Source organism: Culex quinquefasciatus, chromosome 3 (assembly GCF_015732765.1).
Source record: "Culex quinquefasciatus strain JHB chromosome 3, VPISU_Cqui_1.0_pri_paternal, whole genome shotgun sequence".
NCBI lineage: Eukaryota > Metazoa > Arthropoda > Insecta > Diptera > Culicidae > Culex > Culex quinquefasciatus.
In genome coordinates this window covers 196422413-196448943 of record NC_051863.1, presented here as the reverse complement: position 1 = coordinate 196448943, position 26531 = coordinate 196422413, and the positions used below count along the sequence as shown (strand labels likewise).

Genomic DNA, 26531 nt, shown 5'->3' with positions numbered 1-26531 from the left:
ATCGACTCAGAATCACATTCTGGACAAATGTCTGTGGGTGTGGTGGGATGTTGATCAACAAATTTGCACTGGGTTATCTCAGCACTGGCTCAACCGATTTTGACCGTTTTGGTCTCTTTCGATACGTCTTTAGGTCCCATAAATTATGAAAATTATGAAATTTAGTTGAAAACTTCAGAAATTATGCTAAAAAAACGACAATAAAAAACGACATCAGGGATACCCACTGACTCGCTTCCTTAGACAAAAATCAGTAACGTCGAAATCTGTTAAGTGTAAAGCAGGTAAAGGGTCGCTTTTTATCGTTGAAGCTGGTGAAAAAAAATCTTTTCATACAAAAATGTCTTCTTTCAATCGTTCATAACTCGTCAGGGTTAACTTGAATCAGTCTTCGACAAAGTTTTTTGTCATAAAATTTTACATAAGAATATCACACTTGTTGACAATGATCCGAAACATTTAACGCCTCCCTTTTGGCGAAATTTTGAAATTTTTGCTTTTCCATTTTACATTTTTTCAAATTTTCCCATATAAAGCGACCCTTATCCCTTAACCCTTTCAGGCCTGATGGGTCATATATGACCCAAATATGAAAATTTCAAAAACGAGCCTATCATTTTCGTATAGTTAAAAATATCATTTTCCCATCATTGAATAAAAAATCGTCTCTTACTCAGTTCAGTCACGAAATATCTTCGTGAAACTTTCAGGAGTGATTGAAAATCATCTTTTAGTGGGTCTAGTGAAATTTCTGTAATATGAAATTTTGTGATTTTCTACATGTATGTAACCCCTTAACCGATTTGGCTCAAAATTGGCACAGTTTCTTATTTTTACCTGGAGAGTTGATCCAGAGGGTATCTCTTAGGGTTTGTTAAAAAAAATACGTCCATGATTAGGGGTAGACGGGGAGGGGGTCTGGGGTTTGTGACAGCCAATGTTAAAGGTATAGGAAAATGCGTGACCGGGGGAGGGAGGGGGGTGGTTGTCTTAAATCCTCGAAATCTCTGGACGTTATATTTGAATGACCCCATACGATTCTCCAAAATTTTAATTTCTTCTTGTCCCCCGAATGAAAAACGAGTTCTGAAAAAATCTTCATTATGCAACTCGTTGCATAACAAATTCTTAAGATTTTTCTAATTTTTTTTTTTGCCGCCCTCACAGAAAAAAAAATCAATTCCCTTATTCATTAATGGTGTTCATGAATGTGGAAATCACGATTGTAAATATTTCTCTGATATTTTTTTTTTTTTTTGAATTAAATATACTTTATTGAATCTTTCTTATAATAATTACATTTGGTTTACATAATAAGTGGTCAGCTGTGGCTCTTCAGCTTTAGTTTGCTTTTCGTGATTTAAACACTGTTCATTTTTATAACTTTAAAAGTATATGATTTATCATTTTTGTAACACTAGGTACAATGAGGAAAAAAAAAATGTTAAGAAAACATAACCTAACCTAAAACTAACTTAATCTTACCATAAACTAAACCAATCCTTGAATCAAGGGGTATTCAGATATAGCACATTTTTCCCTGAATTTCAAACATTTTTCTTGAATCTTCTGATCCAACATTTTAACTTCTGCTAATTCATGAACCTCACTTGATCTTGTCCAGCCAGGAACATTCAAAACCATTTTGAGTACCTTGTTTTGGACACGCTGGAGCTTCAATTTATGAGTTCTAGCGCAACACTCCCAAACAGGTACTGCATACTCAATAACGGGGTAAATTATTTGTTTGTAAACTGCTAACTTATTTTTCAAAGATAGCTTTGATTTTCTGTTAATTAAAGGATACAAACACCTGATGAGAATGCTGCACTTGTTCAATATTTTATCTACATGCTGCCGAAACAAAGTTTCGAGTCAAGTATGAGACCTAAATAGACAACTTCCTTTGACCAGGGTATCGAAACATCATTCATTTTAATCAAAACATCATCCTTTGGGACAAATCTGGCCGATTTGGAAAGTGGGAAAATGATGGTTTGAGTTTTGGCTGCATTTATGCGAATTTTCCAGTCGCCAAAGTATTCGGAAAGAACGTCAAGACCCTTCTGAAGACGGCCAACTAAATATCTGGTTATTTTACCCTTATAAATAACGGCAGTGTCATCAGCAAAAAGTGACAACACACCATTACCAGGAAGAGTAGGCAAATCAGATGTAAAAATATTGTACAGAAGTGGGCCAAGAATACTTCCTTGGGAACCCCAGCATCAATGTTGAATAATCCAGAAGCAATCCCATTCAGAAAAACCTTGAACGATCTCTCCGAAAGATAGTGCTGGATAATTTTGATAAGATACATTGGAAAACCGTATAAATACAGTTTATGTATCAAACCATCATGCCAAACATTGTCAAAAGCCTTCTCAACATCCAACAAAGCCATAGCAGTTGATTTAGACTCAAGCTTGTTCTGCTTGATGATTTTAGTTACTCTCGTAAGCTGATGAGCAGTATTATGTCCCTTTCGGAAGCCAAACTGCTCGTTCAAAATTATATTATTATCGTTGGTAAAATCCAAAAGCCTTGAATAGATGACCTTCTCAAAGAGTTTGGACAGACTACTCAAAAGACTAATGGGACGATAACTTGTTGGCGATGTTGGATCTTTTGAGGCTTCAAAATTGGTATGACTTTGCCCAGCTTCCAATTGGTGGGGAAGTAACCAAGTTGCAAACATTTATTGAAAATATTGGCTAGATGTTGAAAGAACTGATCACTCTGTTTTTTCAACACCAGATTAAAATGTTATCAAAGCCTGGAGCTTTCATATTTTCATTTGTTTAACTGCAACTTTGACTTCCTCACCAGAAACATGGGAATCTGCAGGAAATTCAAAGGTAGAGTCATTGATTGTTGAAATACTATTGGCAACTGATGTTTCTTTACGGCTGGTCATGGAAGCGCCAAGATTATGTGAACTAACAAAATGAAGCCCAAGTGCATTTGCCTTTTCCTCGGATGTAATCAAAGGAGAATCCTCAACAATAAGAGGAGGAATAGGCTTTGGTTTGTTTTTAAGAACTTTTGAAAGTTTCCAAAATGGTTTTGAATAATTCCCAAGCTGGCTTACATGTTTTGAAAATTCTTGATTTCTGATATTGTCAAGTCGGTCTTGTATGATTTTGTTCAAATTGTTCACTGAAATCTTTTTGTCATAGTCCCCAGTCCGTTGATATTGTCTCCTATAAACATTCCTAAGTCTAATCAAGTGTTTAGTATCTACGTCAATATCAGTTACCTTAAAATTAACAGGAACCTCTCGAACGTTGGCAGCCTCTGCTTGGTTGATAGCCTGCTGGATCACCTCCAGCGAACGATCAATATCAGCAGAAGTTTCCGGCTGTTGATCATAGTCGATGTTGCTGTCGACCACTTGCTGAAACTGCTGCCAGTCAACGTTGTGGTAATCTTTCCGGGTTGGTTGCCGCTGCGGAGTAACGGAAGCTCCAACCTCCACAACCACCGGATAGTGATCAGAACTCAACTCTTCAAACACCTCAGGATGAGCCACGTTCTCAGCCATATTGGTAATGAAGAAGTCGATGATTGAGTGATTCCCAGACCGAGCCACCCTCGTTGGACGATCCGGACTCACAACGTTGTAGTATCCGTTTTGCAGATCGTTGTGCAGAATCACTCCGTTCCGATTCCTCCTGCTGTTGCCCCAAACTTCATGCTTCGCGTTGAGGTCACCAGCGATGATGTACTTTGCGCTCCGCCGTGTCAGCTTCTGGATATCGCTCTTCAGTTTTGCTGCTGAACCATCTCTGGCATTCACCTGACGTGGACAGTATGCAGCAATGAAGAGTACTGGGCCAACCGAAGTGGGAATTTCCACTCCAACGGCCTCGATGATGTCCAGCTTAAAGTGTGGCAGCCGGCGTGGCTTGAGATCACGATGAACAGCGACAAGCACACCTCCTCCTCCAGAGGTGGTCCTATCGAGCTGCGTCGCGATCTTGTAGTTTTGCAGATAAACTTTTTCACCGGGCTTCAGATGAGTTTCCGTGATGGCGGCTACGTCGATCTCCTTCTCGCGAAGAAAATCCACCAGCTCTAAATTCTTCCTCCTAATGGAGCAAGCGTTCCAATTCAGCAGCTTGAGGGACCTACGATCCATACTGGATGACGAACGAGGTCAGCACTTCAATCTGCTGGGTCTTGGTTTTGCATCCACGCAGTGCAGCGGACATCTGTTTGAAAATATTGAGGAGTTCGGTTGAGGTGTAAAGATCATTACCATTTTCCTCAACTGCTGGTTCTTGGGTTGGTCTTGGCTCCTGGCTGAAGCCCGGTGGTGGCGGTCTCGGCTCCTGGCTGGAACCCGGCCGTGGATGATTCATCTCAGCTCTCTTCCTGGGATCCAACGGCAACGGTGCCAAGTTTGGGACCTGGCGTCGCGGTTGAAGAGGTGGAAAATTTTCCTCCACCAGGGCTGGAGGAGTTCTACGACGCTGAGGCTGATTCTTCGTCGATGCTTGCTGCCGAATTTTCACGAACTCAGCTCTCTTGGGGCACTTTCGGTCGGTTGACGAGTGCTCACCGTTGCAGTTGAGGCACTTCACCAGCGAATCTTGGATGCACTGGGATGTGATGTGCGCATCGGTACCACATTTGGCGCAACGACGCTTCAGGTGGCAGTTCTTACCTCCGTGCCCGAAACCCAGGCAGTTGAAGCATTGTGTGACGTCACGATGCACTGGTCGGTATCGCTCCCACGACACGATAATGTTGAAAACCGCTCGAATTGCCTTCAGCTCAGGAAGCGTCGTCGATCCCTTAGCCAAATGCAGCAGGTAGAGCTGGTCACGGTACTTGATGTCTTTGTTGCGTCGGCTCATTTTGTGCACGGCCAACACATCCAGTTTCAAAACTTTTAGCTCGGCAGCTAATTCCTCCACTGGCATGTCGTACAGACCTCTGACGACGATTTTGTACGGCTTATCCATGGCGACATCATGGGTAAAGTACTCCGCCTCGTTTTCGGTCAAGTAATCCTTGACCAGTTGATAGTGCTGCCTGGATTGCACCAGCACCTTAAATCCGTCCTGACACAGACGAATGTTGCCTAGGACTTTCCCAGACTTGATGAGTTCAACCAGCCCCGCTCGAAAGTCGATCGTTGCTGCTGATTGCCGCACATAAAAAGGAGGCAGTTTCTCCTTTCGCTGTTTCACTTCATTCTCCTTTGCTTCCGCTACCTGGTCCTCGTCAGGCAGTCCAGCAAACTTGTTGTTCTTCAATAGCTGCTCCTCGTGCGACGAAGAGTTCTCCTCCTCCTCATCCATCGGTACAGTACCGTCGCTCTTTTTCGTCTTTTTGCTGTTCGATGTCACTTCCAAAAGCACCTTCCTTTTGGAAATCCCCGGTTTTTGGCCATCAGTTGAGGCCTCAACCTTCCTTTTGGAAATTCCCACTTTTTTGCCTGCTTGAGCCGCAGGTAGGGCAATATTGCCGGCGTTTTGCGCCGGGACGCGACGAGTCATGTTGATTCAGACAACCTTCACCAACGAATGCTCGGATAACAATGAATTTCTCTGATAAGTCCTCCTCAAAATATAAAACTTTTCTCAATTCACCAAAACATCTCCCCCTCTACTTAAAGTGTCCACGTTGTTTATGGAGGGTCCCTTTATGATTTGTGAGATTTTTAAAGCATGATTTTCGGATAGATCAAAAATGTCCAAGATACGCTCCAAGCAAGTACTGTGACCATTTGGTAGAAACTAAATAGCAGTTGAGCTGTTATATAAAATTAGAGGTGGGCAAAAAAAGAGCGAACCGCTCAAAGAGCCGGTTCACTGAAAAGAGCGAACGAACCGTGGCTCACAAAAAAAGAACCGCGGTTCTTTTTTAAGCTCCGGTCTTTTGAAAGAACCGTTTCAATATGGCATGATTTTTGTTATAAATATAATTTATTGAATTTCAAAAAAAAATAATGTAGTATTAAATTTGTTTTAGATAATTGAAAATGCAATGTCAAAAATTTCAATGCTTTTTAAAATTTATACCAAAAGTAAATGATTTTCTAAACAAAATGGAATAAACTTTTCATTGTAAAACTGAGTGTACATTAAAGTAATACCGGAATACAAATTTGAGCATTTCAAATAGCATAATTTGTCAAATATTACCAAAAATCTACTGAATATTTGAGAGATTTTGGAAAAAAACTAACTTAATCCACCTATGTGGTTGTTGCCTTCCTCACTTTTTGCCAACATTTGTTGATATGATGGGTTTGGACAATTCTATCTATCTTCTATATATATTCAAAATTTCGACGGTTTTGTTCGAACGTGAATCAATTCAACACGGAACGTCCGATCGAGGTACTCTTTGTTGCGCTGGGTTCGTATGGTAAGTTCGTGAGTGTCAAAAAGTTACAACCGATTCCGGAAAATTTGCAGATTGTATGGGAAAGGTTAAAATTAAGTTTTGGTCACAGGAGGCTGAAAACGTCAACAAACGAAAAAAGGCAGAACGAACTTTGTCAGGCAAGGCTTGTTTCTCATAAAAAAATACACAAATGTCACTTAAGCGGTCATAACTTGAGACTGAGCGTTGTCAGATTTTCAATGTTTTGGACTCATTAGAAAGGTCTTTTGATTACCTAACCAACGATCGGTCGGAAGATGGATCCGGACATAGTTTACATGCATTTAAGTGAGATCCGGCATCAAAAAAGTACATAAATATCACTTAAGTGGTCATAACTTGAGATAGGGATGCCAGATCTTCAATGTATTGGACTCATTGGAAAGGTCTTTCGATTACCTACCCAACGATGGGTTGGATGATGGATCCGGACATTGTTTACATACATTTAAGTGAGATCCGGAATCAAAAAAGTACATAAATATCACTTAAGTGGTCAACTTGAAACAGGGTTGCCAGATCTTCAATGTATTGTACTCAGTGGAAAGGTTTTTCGATTACCTACCCAACAATGGGCTGGATGCTGGATCCGGACATAGATTACATACATTTAAGTGAGATCCGGCTTCAAAAAAGTACATAAATATCACTTAAGTGTCTCAAGTTATGGAGACAGGGTTGCCAGATCTTTAATGTTTTGAATTCATTGGAAAGGTCTTTCAATTACCTATCCAACGATGGGTTGGATAATGGATACGGACATAGTTTACATGCATTTAAGTGAGATCCGGCATCAAAAAAGTACATAAATATCACTTAAGTGATCATAACTTGAGACAGGGTTGCCAGAACTTCAATGTTTTGGACTCGTTGGAAAGGTCTTTTGATAATCTAACCAACGATGGGTCGAGTGAGGGGTCTGGATATAGTTTACATGCATTTATGTGAGATCCAATTCGCAACTCTGACACTTTTTTATACGTAACTTTTGAACTACTTATCGGATCTTCAAACAATTCAATAGTGCAGTATGGGGCACCAAACCAGATCGAATGCAACTTATTTGACTCAAATCGCATCAGCCTGTGCCGAGAAAACTTGGCAAGAATTTTGAGCACCAAGGGGAATACGCACACTGGGGACAACTGGGGACGTGTATTATTGTTTTTGCGATTTGGGCAGAACTCAGTGACATAAACTTCAAAAAATATTTGGTACGGCCTAATTTATAGAAGTCCAATGTGAAATAACTTACAAAATCACAAGATTCTTGAAAAAACCCTTTTCATCCAAATTTTGAAAAAGAGCGGAAGAGCCGTTCAAAAGAGCGACTCTTTTTAAAGAGCGAACGAAAATGAGCGGCTCCTAAAAAAGAGCGGTTTTGCCCACCTCTATATAAAATAGATAAATGGACGAACAACACTCATAACGGCATCTTAGGGTTTTCTTTTTCAATTATTTTTTGAAGATAATAAAGGTTAGAAGAATCATTTTCTAATTTTAGATTTTGATAAGACTCTATACGCGGTTAATTAATTTGAGAACGACAGTGAGAGTATGTTGTTGTTGTTGTTGATTTTATTAGGGGAACTTTAACCCTATGGGTCATTCGCTTCCGAGTGAGAGGATAGCTCAACTACAAATCAATTACAAAAGGCCCAGCCAAGCCCTATACAGCTCTGACTCACAATGTCCAACACTGAATGAAAGATGTGTAAAACAAAGTTGTTTCAACACGCGAAATGAAAAAGCAAGAAAAACGAAAGGGGATCGTAATAATAATTTGCACGTAGAAGCCTGACGGTGGAGATGATGAGTAAAAGGGAGTCCAAGTCGGAAGGGCCTCGCCGTCATCAGTGGCAACAAAAGTGCGTAAGAAGATCCCCCTCTGGAACGTCGCCGTCGTCACCGGCTGAGCCGGTTTGACCGCCAAGGGGAATGCCATCGAAAGCGGAATAATATGCGCTGCAGCACGTTGGCCCCGGCGGCGGCGGCGGCAGGAACCTCAGACAACAACGACTTCTACGATGACTGGTTTCGATTTCGTTGCACACACATTGCCAACCCGCAAGCCAAGCCCCGGGCCGGTCCGGAGTAACTAAACAGGGAAAGTCAATTTACATTTTTGAGCGTAAAATCGCTCCCTCTCACTGAAGTTCATGCAACCTGTCGATTCTGTTCGTTTTTTTTTTCGTGCATGTTATTTTCGGTTTCCAATTGGAATCGGACCGGTAATGGATCGATCGAGCCCGGGCTGGGAATTTGCTGGGGGCCACCCCAAAACTGTGTGAATGTGGTTGAAACATTAGATCGGAGGGAAAAGTGGTTGCAGTTTAGTGAAGCGTGTACAAGCTATTAATTAAGAGGTTTCTGGCTGTGGTTTCGCAGTTGGACCATCTCAGAGGAAGGGTCTTCTTGTTAAGTGTCGGAGGTTGGAGCCATGACCAAGGGACTTCCACTGCAATTTGCAGCTCGTTGACCCGTGACTGTGAATGCTCTTTCTGATTCGAAGATTGAGGGATAAATTGTTTTTGGGAAGCTAGGAATATAATAGAACCTAAATCAAAATCAATCACAAAATCGTGAAAAAAAAAAATCATAAGTTTGGTGAACAATATTCATGATTTTACGACCACGACTTCTTTCAGTGCACTTACTCTGTGCTAGCCCTTCCCCCTATACATTATACACTCATAAAAATGTTCACATTGAAGTTACGTGAAAAGCCTTGTGGTATTTTTCCACTAGAGTTTTCACGTAACTTCTACGAGATAGCTTTAGTGGAAACGAAATTTGCTTAGCCAGCTCGATTCACGTTCAATCTACGTGATGGGAACGTAAAAGAAACATTAACGAACAGGTGAATTTCATATACGAAGGAAAGTGAGTGTTATTAGGTATTCACGTAAATTTTAATAAAACTGTTAATGAGGTTCACCAGTAAATTACATAACCTCTTGTATAAAAAATGGGGCATAATAAAAAGTTCTTTAAATTATCCTATTTGTTTGGAATTAATTTTGCTCATTGGTATTCCACGATCAAGTCAATTCCAAACAAATAGTATAAACTGGCGAATATTCTAGAGAAAAAAAACAATTGCAGTGAGACTCAGTGTACATTTATTGGAATCAGTGAGTTACAGAATATTTAGAGAATTCCTAATTCGAAACAGAACCCTATCGTTAACAATGCTGACCATGAATGGTGCTGTGGTGATTAATTCTAGCTTTAAAATATCGACCTTTTTTGTACAGCCACTTGTTTCATACGCAAGAAAGTGTTCGTCATATCCTAAGACCTCCCAAATTTGTAGTACAAGGTACAAATTATCATCTACTGATAACGTTTCTAAAATTTCGTACAAACTTACAATTCCAGAATTGTTTATCGCAGCAAAATTACCGGTTTTATAACTTATGCCGTTGTGAACAATTGAACTTGAACTCAAAACATCAAAGTTGCAGTTGACATTAATCGGTTGGATAATTTTCTTAAAATAATTACGAAACCGCAAGTCCGACTGCTGATGGCCAAACACCTGACCAGCTCCCGGCGAGGCAACCTGGATCGGATTGCCCGTGCTCCCGACCTGGGTCAGCTGCTGTTTCAGGTTCTGGTCACTTGGCCGCAGTTGACGGCGCCCGGTGTTCTGTAGTTGGACAAATAGAAAACATAGTTGCTGAAGAACTGTTTGTTTACATTCGCGTGTATTGAAATACTAACCTCGTCGAAATCGTCCGACTGCTGATGGCCAAACACTTGACCAGCTCCCGGCGAGGCAACCTGGATCAGATTGCCCGAGCTCCCGACCTGGATCAGCTGCTGTTCCAGGTTCTGGTCACTTGGCCGGAGTTGATGGCGCGCGACGACTTCTCCGTGATGGTATTCAACCTTCACTTGTTGTTGTTCGGAATCGTCCGACTGCTGATGGCCAAACACCTGACCAGCTCCCGGCGAGGCAACCTGGATCAGATTGCCCGTGCTCCCGACCTGGGTCAGCTGCTGTTTCAGGTTCTGGTCACTTGGCCGCAGTTGACGGCGCCCGGTGTTCTGTAGTTGGACAAATAGAAAACATAGTTGCTGAAGAACTGTTTGTTTACATTCGCGTGTATTGAAATACTAACCTCGTCGAAATCGTCCGACTGCTGATGGCCAAACACTTGACCAGCTCCCGGCGAGGCAACCTGGATCAGATTGCCCGAGCTCCCGACCTGGATCAGCTGCTGTTCCAGGTTCTGGTCACTTGGCCGGAGTTGATGGCGCGCGACGACTTCTCCGTGATGGTATTCAACCTTCACTTGTTGTTGTTCGGAATCGTCCGACTGCTGATGGCCAAACACCTGACCAGCTCCCGGCGAGGCAACCTGGATCAGACTGCCCGAGCTCCCGACCTGGATCAGCTGCTGTTTCAGGTTCTGGTCACTGGGCCGGAGTTGACGGCTCGCGGTGACCTCTTCGTTGTTGGTTTGAATCCTTCTACGCTGCTTCCGAAGATCAGACAAAGTCGCGCCTTTAACTCGATACTGTTCGGAATTGTCCGACTGCTGATTGCCAAAAACTTGACCAGTTCCCGGTGTGGCGACCTGGACCTTGGCCAACTGGGAACTGTTGGAAATGGCCAGTTGTTGTGCCAGGTCCTGGTTAATCTGCTGCATTTGACGGCCACGGTTTAAAACCGCCGGCTGCGGATGGCCAAACACTTGACCAGTTTCCGGTGTGGCAACCTGGATCAGATTGACCGGATTCTTGATCTTGGTCAGTTGATTAATTAAGCGTTGCGGTCTCTGTTGATCGGATTGTTTTTTCTGCGAAGCTGTTTTAAATAATTAATTAAATGTTTTAGAAGCCTATCTGGGTATTTTGATAACTTACCGTCCATGAAATTTTGTAACTCTAATGAGATCAGCAGATCTTCATCGTTCTCCATATTTTTCATACTAAATCGTTCACGTAAACTTCATCTGTCAGATGAGACACTAAGAAAATGATTTCGTTGTGGTTGAAGTTACGTGAAAAAACTCATGAAAGTTACACGGAAAACCCCAGTGGAAAAATATCATAAAGTTTTTCACATAACTTCAACGTGAATGTATTTTTTTTCCAGAACGCATTCACATTGTTTTTACGTGTGTCACGTAAAACGGGTCATGCAAGCCGCAAATTGGAGTTACGTGAATTTTCAAGTAGCATTAATGTGTTGATTTTTATGAGTGATATGCTCACCAGCGTCAAGTTCAACCTTAAATTCAGTTCACCCCACTTCGACCCGACTTTTCGCGGGGTCGTTTTGCCAACTTGAAGACCTTCGAATCACCAACAACGACTACGAAGATCTGGATAGAGAACATAAACAGAATCTCCCCCTTTTGTCCCCCTTTCGCTGGCTCGTATTATTCTACACAACAACCAAGTCAAGGGCACGGGGGATGCGGTTATCTGACTCGCTCCTTCTCTTGGGTTTATTTACCCTCCTTTGCTTTAATTCAACTCAGAGTCTAGAGAGAAGATTCTCGTGGGTTCTTCTTCTTCAGAGTGCAAATTTCGAGGTCCGATGCACCAAAAGGTCATCATCATCATCATCGTCGTCGTATCATGTATACTCTGCAATTCAAGCGGAAGAACGAACATTTAAGGTGAGACCAGCTGAAAGAAGATACCTATTAAGCAGGACAGGACGACTTGTCCGGATGACGATGGTAACTAATAGTGTTTGGTTTCTAGTGCATCGTTTCCTGTAGTTTTTCTTCTTTCCGTTGTTGTCGTCGGTTTGGCGCGTCGTTGTCGTGACTGTGCACTCGATTCACGAACAACTACTTCTGAGTTGTACATAAGAAGCGATGATTGCCAGCGGTAAAGTGGGGTGACTTTGGTTTTTAAGACATTTCTTTCTCTTTTTTTCTATGGTACAACTACCATTCACTGAATAAAAGTAAGTTTTATTAGAACACGCAGAAAAATAAGGCATATTTGAATCAACAAAACATTTTGTTGATTTGAAAATCAAGATTTTGGTTGAATCAATGCTAAACGTCAAAGCAAAATCGGCGTTGATTATACTGCCGTTCTACGCATATTGTCCCATGTTTTTTCAGTAATAGTTACAGTCATCCCTCATATTCGGAACAGTTTACAGATCGGCCAATTTTCGAAAAATTAAGAAAATCGATAATTGAACATAATGATTTGCTTTTACCTTCATGTGAAAGCTTTTCTTGCGATCTTTCGATTGATGTATTGACTGGCTGTAAATTTTTACATTTTATATCAAGTTTTCATAGAAAAACATTGACCCATGAAATCCACAAATTCGGAACACTTTTTTCTTACGATGTAAACAAACTTTTTTTTCTCTCCAGGAGTACATATTTTCTACTAAATAATGACTTCACACATTGGAACCAATGAGACTCATGCTTAGTCATGGTTTATGAATGGTCTGATAACTTTTTTATGAAAATATCTGTTAAATTCAGGCACAATAACATCCCACAATTATAGAACAGGCAATTTGGAGGCAGTGTTTTGCAGCTCTGAATAAAATAGTCTCGAAATGCAGTTTTCGTTCAAAAAGAACTACTTTTGCTAGTGAAATAGCAAAAGAATGTCCAAATAAAGGTCCTAAAAATATAAGGGTCGTCAGGAAAAATGCATTTGGCATGCTATTGACAAATTAACACAAAAGTGTTCCGAATTTTTGGGTTTTCCGAATATGTGGGATGACTGTACATTAGCGTGTCCCAAAAAAACACGAAGTCGAGGAATTCAATGTGCTCAGTTCTCAAATGATAGAAAATCATGTTAGAAACAACTCTCTCATACATGCAAACTTTCGGAAAAATCGTTTACCACGTTCCCTGGGCATTTTTTTTGAAAAAAGCCAGTTTTTTCGACAATTTAACAAAATCTGCTTAGAAAAAATGGAAAATTTTAAAATTTCAAATAGCCTATACCATTAAATGATGGTCTGTGGTCCAATAAACAAGTTAATGTATCGATTTGGCCATCATTGGCATACAATATTAAGGATAATTTAAGCCTAATTTGAAGTGCGGCTGTATCGCATCTGTTTTTAAACATGATTGGTTCATCCTTCAATACTAAGGGCCACCTGGTTTTGTTTTCTCATGGCACACTACGTGCTTAATCAATAAATTACTTTTAGCAAATAACTCATATTTAGAGCATTTTGCATTTAACCCTTTCAGGCCCGAATTTTCAAAAAAATATTTTTTAGTCAATGATGGGAAAATGATTCTTATGACCATACGAAAATTATAGGCTAGTTTTGGAAATTTTGATATTTGGGTCATATATGACCCATCAGGCTCGAAAGGGTTAAACCAATCGATGCACGTTTGCTGTGTTTCCATGAATACAAATATTTGACCACAGACCATCATTTAATGGTATAGGCTATTTGAAATTTTTAAATTTTCCATTTTTTCTAAGCAGATTTTGTGAAATTGTCGAAAAAACTGACTTTTTTCAAAAAATGCCCAGGGAGCGTGGTAAACGATTTTTCCGAAAGTTTTCATGTATGAGAGAGTTGTTTCTAACATGATTTTCTATCATTTGAGAACTGAGCACATTGAATTCCTCGACTTCGTGTTTTTTGGGACACGCTACAGTGTACATCTTCAATAATTAGAAAGAAGAGAAAAGTCTGGAATCTCAAGCATTCTCGTTTGAAAAAGATGTTCTATCTTTTGAAAAATGCTGTGATATTCATTCAATTTGCAATTTAATAACACTCAATTCGTTTTGATTTTTTGTTAAAAATGTCCAAAAATACAAAAAAAAAAAAAAAATAAATCAACAGATAGATGAAATAACACATTTTTTAACAATTTTTCATGTTTGGCCTGCAAGCTCATGTGAGCTTCAAATTTGACCCGCCATTCAAAAACCCCATGCACTTAAACTTGTATCAGTGTTGTTTGGGTTAAAAAATGAAGATGAAACGTGACTTGCAAATGAAATCCAAACATTTTTCGTGCTCAGTGAAAAACCATTGAAAAGTTTTTTTTTCTTTTAAAAATAAAAAAAACATATTGAAGTTGTCAAGACGTTGTTTTTTTGATTTCGTCTCTTTAAAAAAATTGCATAAAATTAGAGGTAAACTTCTTATTAAAATGGATTTTCAATGAAATATAACTGAAAACATGAAAAATACTAGTAAAAAAAAGTAAATCTTTCCCTGTTCCTGAGGGGAACACCCTTGAAGAGTATCGGGGCCGGCATTTACAAAAGCGGATTCAGTTGCAGTTTTCAATTTAACTAATGTTAACATGTTAAGGTTAATGTTAACATTCCATAGGTCGCCGCCTTCCTAAGGTGTCGTTGATAAGGTCCAGCTTGTGACGATGCACTACCTTCCCTTTACTAAGCAATCGAATCCCGAAAGAAACGATCACCAGTTGTGTTGGTCCGAGCCGGGATTTGAACCCCGATCTACCGCTTACAAGGCGGAAGCGTTACCACTAGGCTACGTGACTCGGTCAAGTATACTAGCAAATCAATAAACTTACATGGATTTTTAGAATTAAACATCAAATACACATATTTAAGAGGAAGACTTTATAAAAAAAATCCTAAAAAAAATCCAAGAAAAATCATCAAAAAATTCTTATGACCTAATTAACTTTATGAACAAAACCAAATTCTTTGTCGACTGCAAATTTTATTTTTCAATTTGATGATTTGAACCGTTGCAAACATAAAAAAAATCGATCAGAAAAATAATATTTACATAATCATGTTGAAGCACAAGATCCTCTGTAATTACCCCTAGCACTAAGAACAATGTAATTACAAAAACCGACTCGGTCCTTACCAGGTCCCAGTGCCGAAAAGGACCTAATAAAAATAATGTTAAGAAAAAAAAAACATTTTGAATGACTAGCCGCAAATTTGCATGAAAGCCTGTGTGGCTCCAGATAATCGAGTCTGAACTGTAAAAAAATGTGCAAAATGGCTTTTTACATAGAGAATACATGGACAAACTTGAACTCAAGCTAAAAAAAAGTCGATTTTCGATTAAGGAGAGATCATTTTGTTATTTGTTTTTGGGAATATGTACGTTGTAAAAACAAGACATGAATGCCACAAAAGTGGTAAAATGTCTGTTAAAAAACAAAAACGTTGTTAAAAAAAGTTAAATTGTTTTAAAAGATTTCTGTTCTTTCAACAACGAATCAGAATGAAATCAATAGTATATAAATCATTCCGACGAAAAATTGCGTCTTTTTTTGCGAAATATTGTTAAAATGTAAGAATAATATTTCGAGATTTCTAATCTGATCTAATCTAACCTTAGCGCAGCCAGTCTTTCGAGGGCATCCTGGAAAATGCCTTAGGTTGATTATCCTCTTGTCATTATTAACATTTCTGGAGTTTTTTTTTTGAAAAGGTCCTATAAACCAAGTTTTAATTTTTTTGCTTTTTGGGTGTTTTTGAATACCCCTGACTCAAGGCGGTTCAAAAAACACCCAAAAAGCAAAAATTGAAAATTTGGTTTATTGGACCTTTTCAAAAAAACTCCAGATTTGCAGTGCCTCATTGTATTAGAATGCATTTAAACATCACAAGCGTTAAAGCGGCCAGGCCAACTGCGCAAACATGATTCGTTGAAGTGGGTAAGATTAATATTTCGAGATTCAAGGAAATCTGAACATCACTTATTCTAAAAAATGAAATCTTTTAAATTCTTCTATCTCTGGTGTACGTGTATGACCAATGTCACCCCTCTTAACAGTGCGACGAAGGTGTATCACCGTACTAACTAGCTGATGATAGTTGACGACGACTGTTACGAACCCACAAACAAACACGCCGGGTCAAGGTTTATCACTTGATCTAATTGCTTGTTGGATGCACTGCCGCGATGCCGTTTGTTGGTTTGTTGGTTGATGGTCTGTTGGTGGCCATTTGATCTAAATCTATTTTCCGATTATTTTGTACAGATGAGCTGCTGATGATGCCACTGCTATTGAATCTATATTCAACTAGAATAACGAACACACATGGGGTTTGGGCGCGGTCACCAACGGTAGTGACACAGTTTACCAGAGTGGTAGTAGAATCCAATAGGCGGTTCATCAATTGGAAAATGCATCTCGTTCGGACGACCTGTACAATGGAGTGACGAGTTGACGCCCTTTGAAGCCGCTGAATCACGCCAAATCGGGTGGGCTTAGCCGAATAGCGCGAAAAGTAGCCGTCAAGCTGATGATCTGCCGGTCGCCGACTCGACAACACTTTTACGTAAACTGGTTTCTGCCTTCCCGCGACAACACACCTGGCTCGTGGTGCACCGCTTCTCCAGGCCTAGAGAATCGCTTCTATCTCTCTCTCTCTCTCTCTCTCTCTCGTCTATACTATATGCATGATCATCATTTTTGTGGGTAAATATTTATGACTCTTCTTGGAGAGGAAACTGTACACAGCGCGGCTTAAAGAGTCAAGGAGGGTGATGGTGTGTGGAGTTCCACCTCAACCGCACAATCTTTTCTCGCGTAACGTAACACTGAGAAGAGAAGAAAAAAAAAATAACAACTTCTTATGCGAAAAATAAGCCCCACTGACTGAGAGACTCGGCCAAGTGTGGAGTGGTGCAACCGCAAAAAAAAAGATGTAGTTGAATTTTCCCAGTGTTTGGTTGAATTTCCCACGCCGGCTCTATTGTTCGATCGAAATCAAGAGTGTTTTCCCCCTTGCCTCGCCGAAACGAACGCTAGACTAGAAGCCACCTCATCGTGATACTGATACTAAGCGCTGCCGCTCCGCTAGTCATTAGTGGTTAGGCCCTTGAGGGGGAAGAAAACGAAGGCCCAGTTCAGTGGAAACTTCCCCCGTCGTAAAGCTAATAAGCGATGCGCGTCCGTTGAATCAAGAATGCGCATTTTGTCACCTTCGGGCAGAAACACACACAAACACACACGCTTTGAATCGTCAACAGAAGTTTTTAAAATAACCCCCCAAGGAAGCACACACTCACACTGTGGGAGGGGGAGAGAAAAGGTGATCGTGCCCGCGATAACACAAAACAAGAAATTTACAGCCCAGGACTGGACTATCAAAAAAGGCCACTAGGGAGAGAAACAGGAGGAACACGTCTAGTTAATCCAGAAAGATTTGCATATTTATCTTCGCTCGAAGAAAATTTGTTAGACTGCGTCAGCCACTGACAGAATAACTAAATTTCTGAATTAAACCTGTGAATTGGTTTCGGAAAAAAACTAAGATAAAGCAGGTTATCATTGATAGATTTCATTTTTACTATTCTCTTATGATTTTTTTTCGAAAACATTTTATTCCATAAAAATGTTTAATTTGTACACAGGAAAAAAAATCATGATAATTTTACATCTGAAATGGGGTACATCTTTTATGTCTGAAAAAAGTGCAATTTTACCTCTGAAATGTGTAATTTTACCACTTTCTGTTGTAATGTCGCTTTTTTCAGTCTAAATTGAGGTAAAACTACATCATAAAAATGGTAATATTCAACCTTCCAAAATTATACCTTCCAAATTTACACAATTTTTTACTGTGTAATTTTATTGCACTTTTTTTATTTTTTCAGCAGAGTTTTAAACTAGTAAATTACTAGTAATAAACACAACCTACCCTTAATTAGTCAGTCTATTCTACACATTTTTTTAAATATTCAAACACTCAAAAAAAATCCCAGTGAGAAGAAGTCTATTTTACAAAATTTTAGAAAAAATACAGTCATCCCGAAAATTTAGAGATTGTCAAATGTATAATAGTAGTTTATGAAACAAGTTGCAAAAAGAGGATTTTTTCAGCACGAGTCGTACATTTATCCAACGAGGTTCACCGAGTTGGATAAATACGAAGAGTGCTGAAAAAATCAAGTTTGCAAAGAGTTCCATACAACATTTTTTGCAATTCCAAAAAACACACACTTAGTGAAATTTTACGTCAAATTTTCATGTATTTTGTCAATAAATCGTTTAAATAAAAAAAAAATTTTTTGAGTGCTGAAAAGTAGAACTTTTCAGCATTTATTTTGAAAAGTGTTGCTATTCGATTCTGTTATTTTTGGTATAGAAAAGTAGGCTATTTCATCGTTCAAGAATGACAGGAAAAGTGAGTAGTTTCACGACGGAATTGCAAAAAAAAATAGGCTTCTTATTTTTTGACAAAAAAAAAATGAAGTTAGAGGCCACGGTGTCAACATTTTAATGAAAAAGCGTTTTAAATTCATTTAACATCTGTCCAGTTGTTTTGCAACTAGAGGGTGACGAGCGGGAATTCCCGGGAAAAATTTCCCGGGAAATCGACCATTTTTGGACCTCTCGATTCCCGGGAAATTTGGTCGAGACTCCCGGGAAATTTTAATTTTATAAATATTGAAGCAAAATTATATAAACTAATCAGAAAAATGTTTGTAAAATTCGAAATTATTTAGAACATTGCATATTCAACGTAAGATGTTCAAGTTCGAATAAACCAAATTCATCTCTTAATTTTAACTTAATCAAAAACTCCACTAACTATAACTGAGAGAACCCAAAATAATGTGGACCCCAAAATATACCTTAAAGCATACTTAGCAGTTAGACCCCAAAAAGGAAATGTAATGTTTATTTTTTATTTATTATTTTTAAGAGGGAAAAGCCTTTTCAAGATAAGTATAATTTCCATATCTTCTTCAAGCATAGCAATCCACATAATCTAGTTTTTTGAGTTTTTTTTAATTCTTAGTAAGGTAATTTAATTTTTTGATGTCAACAAGTCATTATATGTTTCGCTTCAACCTCAATATAAAATTATATTTTGGAAGAAAAATCTTCTGGCAATCTTTGTAAAGCTAAGGTCCGCCAATTATGAACATTCGGGTTTTCCTAATTACTATTTCTTCATTGAATATTTACAGTTGACCTTGAAAAGTAAAAAAACAACTTGAAATTGTTGTTTTGAGTGGTTATTTATCATGTTGCAAGAGTCCCGATACTGGGAAATTATACATTAGATATTTTTTTACTTGACAACTTTTGAAAAATCATTCAGTGCGAATTTAGATTCGTAAACAGTTTTAAATACAATTTTGATTTACAAAAAGCTCAAGAAACGATCTTGTATTTGCAGATTCAGAAAAAATAGAATGGTAGATCATTGTTCCAAAAAAAAAAAAATAGGTTACTAGTTAACGTTTCATTGAATAAGTATGAATAAATTGTAACTGAATGCATTGAAAAGAAACACACTTATAACTTTTTTTTTAAACATTATTGACACTATTGGCATATTTAAAAAAAAAAACTCCCGGGTCCCGGGAATTCCCGGGAAATTGCCGAATTCAACTCTCGATTTCCGGGAAATTGAAAATCTCGAGAATCGTCACCCTCTATTTGTAACCATTAATTTCCAAAATTCAAAGTATTGACGAAAATTCTATTTTTGCGAGAAAAAAAGGTTTTTGCGGTGCTGTACATTGTAATTTCATAAAAGTTCAAAATATTTGTAAACAAACCCAAACATGCTTAATAAGATTATCAATGCAGAAAAAGGCATCTAGATTGTTCTCAGTTGATTTTTCGGACCATTTTGGAAGGAAGAGGGAGAGAGGGATATAAACTTAAAAAAAAATTGCAACGGCTTATGATTTTCTGAGAAAAAAGGTTTTTTGGAAAAATAGACATTTTACTCATTTTGTTTTTCTTCTGATTTTAATGCAAAATCAAATTGTAATCTTCATGCCTAATAGACATTGAAGATTGGACCTCTGGTTGTTGAAATACAGCGAATAAAAAAAAGAAACAATGTTAAAAACTTAAACATTTGTTTGTTGAGTTTTCTGGTCTTTTCGTTTTGTATTTTTAGAATCAAGACTAACATTTTAAAAAGGTCAAATATATTCAATATTACGACCTTTTGAAATGTTACAGTTGTCAAGTTTCTATTGATAACACCGACCAACAAAATTTCTGCGCAGTCTCAACTCGAGGGGAAGCATGAACTTTGGGGTCCCCAGAAACACATGTACTTTGCATTTTTCAAAAATATTTAGCAGGGCCGAATGGTTTTTCCCCCAGGTTTTTCTCCAAAGTTTGTATGGAGATTAAGGGCGGTCAGAAAATTCCTTCAAAATACCTGCAAGGTGGCGCGGGTCTTGCTCAAAATTGTCCAAGTGCAAGATTCTTGTAGGAAATTTAATTTCCTACCATTTTGTCGAAGGGTGAAAAACAATCCGAGTTGATTCTGATTTTTGGTGATTTTTTCAGTAAAAAGTATTTTCTTATATACTTCCTAAATACCTCTTATATACTTTCAAGTATATAAACCGATTTATTCTCATCGCATTGCTAATAACTCTTCAGGATCAACTCGGATCTTCTTGCACTCTTCGACAAAGTTGTAGGAAATTGAATTTCCTACAAGAATCTCACACTTGGACAATTGAATTGTCTTGTCTAAAAGTTTTGCAAAATCCGGAGATCTCGTTCCTATTTCCGCTTCAAGAAATTGGTGGAAGTGACAAGCAGAATTCACGACTCGGAAGAGTTGCTCCACCGGAAGGAGATGTCAGCAGCAACAAGAAAGATAGGAGCTTGTTAACCTCACGAAGTGGCCACCAGCTTAAGCGTTCCTGTGGTTCCACGTCTTTCAAGAATTGTCGAAGCAGATGTTGGTGGCGTTCATCATCCAGCCACTTTAAAGTTGCGGGTCGCTTGCAGTCATTCGTGCGGTACCAGGACTGCTGCCGGAGGTTCTGCTGATCAAGGCAGGAATTCAAGATTTGTGAAGTTTCAAGTTTCATATTGCGAGGCGATCGAAATTGAGTTGTATCCAAGATTCTTCGTATTTGGTGAGAGCTTTCCATTTTTATTTTCAATTGACACTTTCATTCACTCTAACATCCATACACTTCAGTAAAGACAAACCACGCCAATATTACTATATACGCGGTAGGGTGTTCCTTTGGTCGTTCGCTGTGAGTTGTGGATTGCCTGCTTCTCTAATGAAGGTTCGACTAGGGGGGCATGCTTATTAATTTCTCGTCGCTCCATACCCTCAGTGACGTGATGGGAGCAAGGGCGTCTATACAAAGTGTCCCTACACCCGCTACAAATTTCCGGTGCTAGGGTAGGGCAAAGGGTTTCTTTTAATCTTTGCGCCGGTATTTGTAGCACTAAAATTCGTGAAAAAAAACTTATGCACGTGGGTGTACAGATTACGGAGTAAAAGATGATCGAATTGTTCACCTAGCGCTCACATGTGTTCCAGGACCAAGTTGCCTGCGGGTATGGGGATCATACATACATACATACATACATAGAATCTCACACTTGGACAATTTTGGGCGAGACCTGCGCCACCTGCTGCCAAAATCCTGAAGCAACGATACAAAATGACCCCTTAACCTTAACCGATTTGGCTCAAAATTGGCACAGCTACTTATTATTTATTTATTGCCTAAAGAATCGATCTCTTCAGATTTTCCAAAAAATTTAAATTTGTCTTGTCATCCTAATGAAGCCTTGTATGGGTGAACCAATAACACAAAATGGCTTCTTTGGTCATAGGGAAGGCCCTCGAAAAGTTTGAACCAATTTGAAAAAAATACAAAAAAACCAAAAATACACGAAATCCAAACACTTTCTTTTATAAATGGAAACCAGCCCCGTCTAAATATTTGCAACTTTTGGCCTGGTTTTGGCAACTGTGCATTGGTCTAAATTTAAATATTTGAAATTTCAAAAACTCTTTGGTACCGTAAACTGGGGTGACTTTGATAGGTTTTTCAAATGCCCGTCAAATTAATATCTAAACATATTTGTGAATTTTGAGTATTTAAGCATTAAGGGATAGCTTATTATCGAACATATATGCAAAAATGTGACTGTTACATTGGATGTATCAAAATTAGTGGCCAAATCAAATTTCTATCAAAGTCACCCCAGTTTTAGGTACCGTAAACCGGGGTGACTTTGATAGGATTTCAATTTGTTTTTGGAATATTTCCCAACTGGAAAGGTTTTTCTCAACATTTTTATTTTTAAAACATGTACTGGGGTAGGCCACACAAAGTTCATGCACTATTTCTGGAAAAAGTTGTTTTTCTATAATGTTCAGAAAAATAGTTACGTTAAAAATTCTCATTTTAATTTCCGGGGTGACTTTGATAGTCATAGTTTTTCTTGTTAAAATCAAATTATAGGTGTTCAAACATCATTTTTACGTTAAATGAACCATCACTAAGGTTGATGATATAGTTTTCAAGAAAAAAAAATCAATGTTTATATAAGTTAACTAAATTCTAAGGCTTTTTAACAAAATACTTAAAATTTTTAGGTAAAGTTGTTAAAAAGTCGGAATTTTGCCTGAAATTCGTTAAATCTGGTATTTTTCATTAAATTATCGATTTATATTACATTTTGAACTGAATTCGAAGCACGAATCACATGTTTTCACATTTCATATGAAATTTGTTCAACTGAAATTGCCTATAAATTTGGAGTTTTTTTTTAATTGTGTTTCAAAAACACATATTATTTCATATTTATAAAATTAGTTTACCTTCTTCTAGTGGAAAATTGTGCAAAGAATCCGAAAATGTATTCAATTTTCCGATTCAAAATCATGTTCATTGAGAAAATCATGACACTTTGAGAAGTTTGAAATAATGCCTTTCAACAACATTTTCTTAATAATAGTTAACTAACTTTTTTGCAATTCCACTGTGAAACCGTCAACTTTTCCTGTCCTTCTGGAGAAACGAAACGGCTTACTTTTTCCTATCAAAAATAACAGAATGGAAAATTAATACCTTTCAATAACATTGCTGAAAAGTTCTACTTTTCAGAACTGAAATGGGTGCTGAAAACTTGAACTTTTCAGCACTAGTATCGAAAAGTAATATTTTTCAATATTGTTTTGTTTTGAACGATGAATTGACTAAACACATGAATGTTTGACATAAACTTCCATTAAATAAGCGTTTTTCGGAATTGCAAAAAATGTTGTAAGCAACTCGTTGCTAAACTTGATTTTTTCAGCACTCGTCGTATTTATCCAACTCGGTAAACCTCGTTGGATAAATGTACAACTCGTGCTGAAAAAATCTTCTTTTTGCAACTTGTTACATAAACTACTATTTTGCAATTCCGTCGTGAAACTACTTACTTTTCCTGTCATTCTTGAACGATGAAATAGCCTACTTTTCTATACCAAAAATAACAGAATCGAATAGCAACACTTTTCAAAATAAATGCTAAAAAGTTCTACTTTTCAGTACTCAAATGGGTGCTGAAAAGTTGAACTTTTCAGCACTTGTTTCGAAAAGTAATACTTTTCAACATTTTTTTGATTTAAACGATTTATTGACAAGTAAAATTGAAAATTTGACATAAAATTTCACTCAGTGTGTGTTTTTTGGAATTGCAAAAAATGTTGTATGGAACTCGTTGCAAAATTTGATTTTTTCAGCACTCTTCGTATTTATCCAACTCGGTGAACCTCGTTGGATAAATGTACGACTCGTGCTGAAAAAATCCTTTTTTTGCAACTTGTTGCATAAACTACTATTTAAACCTTTCAAAATGTCATGAAAAGTTGAGTTACTTTGAGTACTTCTCTACCATGGTCAGTATGGTTCCAAACCATTCCGTAAGTATTTAGTTTGTACTCTTCATTTTGCGGAAAAATCTCAAACCTATCAAAGCCACCCCGGCTATCAAAGTCACCCCGTTTTATGGTACTTGTAGATCAATATTAGTTTATGCAATAAGTTGCAGAAAGATCTTTTTTCCAGAAATACGACGAGTGCTGAAAAAATCAAGTTTCGCATCCAGTTGAAAACATGTTTTATTTTGTATTTCCGGAAAACACCCTTTGATTTGGATATTTTCAGTGAAACATTTGTCTCCCCGTTTTAATGTTATTTGCCGTCAAGATAAGTGTCAAACTAAAAAAATATATCAAAAAGTATTGCTTTGCTAAAATGTTTTTGGTAAATTTTACACAAATTGCTAAAATTAATTGTAACTGTAAAAACGAATTAGTTTAAATTTTGTGCGCATGCTGAAAAATCTTTTTTTTTTGTGGCAAGTCTATCAAGCCAAATTACTATAACACGATGAAAATGGTTATTTTACCCAGCTAACAAACTAATTAGCTGAAGAAATCAGGAAAAAGTAACAACAAAAATGATGACTTGCTCAGTGCTCTCTCTCTTCTAGGAGAAACAAAAGGTTCTTGAGGGTATGATTTACATATCGTCGATGACCTCATTTCGGGGGCTTCCATCATTAGCCTTAAAAGGGGGAAGTATGTATGACTAGGTCAGCTTGTAACATTGCGGAATGACTGGGACATTGGGCTCTACTTTGGAAACTAAAGCTTAGCTGTATTGACGCAGTCTAATGTGATCCCAGGTTCTGGTTCTGGAATAACACGTTGCTTGCTCATCGCGATCTTTCCGCAATGAAAACGAAGGCCCCGTTTTGCCTCGTCGCCGTCGTCGTCGATTCCCGCCGTGTCGTTGAAGCTGTAGGTATGAAACAACTTATCCACAAGCCCGCAACTCTTTCACCAACATCAAACACTCTTCTCTATCTGCTCAACCTTCTTTTTTTTGTTATGTTGGTTTTTTGGTATGTGAATTGGTGCTTGTTTTTCTTTCTCCTCTTCACCTTGTTTTATTTCTTTTTTTTTGGCTAAAATCTGACTCCCCACACTCTCTTTACCCCCTTTTCAGGTTGATTCCATCCCATCGAAGAAGAAAAAACGCGACTTTACTCTGGTACACCACACAAGCCCACCACGCCCCACACCATCATCACACTAACCAACACACACACACACACCTTTGAACAACTCTTTCTCGGCACGTTGGGTTGTCCACAGGTATCGCGTATCGGCCGCTCCAAAGGTATCTCTCGGGCCTGTTCTTTCTTGCTTTCTTCCTTTCTCCTTCTCACGCCGCTGCTGACTTGACTTGGAGAGCGACTGCGGAGTTGTAGCGTTATATTTACAGACTACGAAGACCGTGGAATCGCTGCTGCTGCTGATGATGGTCATACCACTTCTTCGCCATTTTTCGACAAACAAAAAAAAAATACTATTCAAACAACACACTAATCACAACTGCCCACCCACACCTCACATGATCTAGAACTGCTGCACGGAATGCACTTGTGCAAACGACGAAGATCTGCTGAACATCGCGGCGTAGCTGCCTTCCCCCTTGATATCGGCGACACGCGAAGGAATTTAAACGCGGACGAGGGTGTCTACACGGTACCGACGACCAACACAAAATGACAGGTACGGAAAACGCGAGTACGTACGTATCCAAATCCCAACGCACACCTTTGCGCGACGCGCGAACTACCACGACTGAACTAAGGTACGAATGCAGCGGCGGCGTTGGAGTAATCCGGAATGGTGAATGAGCGCCCCGTGTGGACACGAAACCATTCATACGGAGGGGGAACTCACGCCATGGCGAGACATCAATGGAAATGGAATTTCGGAGGGGTAGGACATGTGAGTATAACTGTTGTCATTTGCGGAACAAGGGCGTCTGTGCTGTAGCTTGTCAGTTGAGTACTTGATCTACGAGACGAGTGATCTTCTGCCTAGGGTTTGAAATCGTTTATTTTTTTGGATTCCTGAGATTCCTCAGTATTTCGCGTAGCTGTCGCTGATTGTACGGTAAGAATCTTCCGTGGTTTAACAACTAGAAAGAAGACTCATTTTCGTCCGGAGTCTCAGAAATATTGTCCATAGAATCCTTATGTCCAAATAAGTCATTTTTCATTTTAATTTCGTCCTTAACAATCGGCTTACATATCTGGTGAAGTCACGTTGGATAGTTTTGCTTTACTTAGAATTTATTTTGATAAAAATTACAGTTAATTTGCCAAAGTTCGTAGTTTTTTGTTGCCCTCCGAAAAGCTGTTCTGTTTTCCGAATTTCTGCTAAATTAGTGTTAATTCAAAACTGACTGTGTCTTAAGGAGGATTTGTTTGTTCGATTTCTATAACTTTGTCAGGCATGGGGTCATTTGGACAAACATAAAACCCCTATTTTTTATTCAATCTTTTTCTTAGTGGATTAGCGGACATTTTTTTTCTGGTTCAGTTTTTTTTCAGTAT

At 38.5% G+C, this 26531-nt stretch overlaps 2 protein-coding genes and 1 long non-coding RNA gene across 5 annotated transcripts in view; 1 reads left to right on the top strand and 2 right to left on the bottom strand.

Moving 5' to 3' along the window:
- The window catches only part of LOC6042830, a 34546-nt gene extending 8754 nt beyond the window's left edge, over positions 1 to 25792 (bottom strand). The window contains exon 1 of the mRNA XM_001870792.2: positions 25239 to 25792. The gene's annotated coding sequence lies outside the window, so the exon portion shown is untranslated. The remainder of the gene's footprint in view (positions 1 to 25238) is intronic.
- On the bottom strand, positions 9499 to 25220 carry LOC119768719 (putative mediator of RNA polymerase II transcription subunit 26). Of its 3 annotated transcripts, XM_038259480.1 has the most exons (6): positions 25119 to 25220; positions 11275 to 11378; positions 10527 to 11215; positions 10137 to 10452; positions 9838 to 9844; positions 9553 to 9628 (listed from the first exon to the last, which is right to left on the bottom strand). In XM_038259480.1, exons 2-6 carry the CDS (start codon positions 11336 to 11338, stop codon positions 9625 to 9627), a joined length of 1080 nt encoding a protein of 359 aa, XP_038115408.1. In that variant the 5' UTR covers positions 11339 to 11378; positions 25119 to 25220; the 3' UTR covers positions 9553 to 9624. The 3 variants fall into 3 exon arrangements, with proteins under 3 accessions (XP_038115406.1, XP_038115407.1, XP_038115408.1); XM_038259478.1 differs by having other exon boundaries at positions 9499 to 10051; positions 10126 to 10452; XM_038259479.1 differs by having other exon boundaries at positions 9499 to 10051; positions 10126 to 10452; positions 11275 to 11363.
- On the top strand, positions 24594 to 25692 carry LOC119768721. The gene is made up of 2 exons (XR_005278183.1): positions 24594 to 24925; positions 25130 to 25692. It is a non-coding gene; the product is annotated as an uncharacterized LOC119768721 (long non-coding RNA).
- Positions 25793 to 26531: the final 739 nt, after the last annotated feature.

What these genes read in the sequence shown, in the direction of transcription:
- LOC119768719 (XM_038259478.1), bottom strand. Translation starts at nt 11,338, where the DNA reads ATGAAAAATATGGAGAACGATGAAGATCTGCTGATCTCATTAGAGTTA. An exon ending in AGTCGGACGATTTCGACGAG is followed by an intron (nt 10,453 to 10,526) that starts GTTAGTATTTCA and finishes GTCCAACTACAG; the next exon opens with AACACCGGGCGCCGTCAACT. An exon ending in AGTCGGACGATTTCGACGAG is followed by an intron (nt 10,052 to 10,125) that starts GTTAGTATTTCA and finishes GTCCAACTACAG; the next exon opens with AACACCGGGCGCCGTCAACT.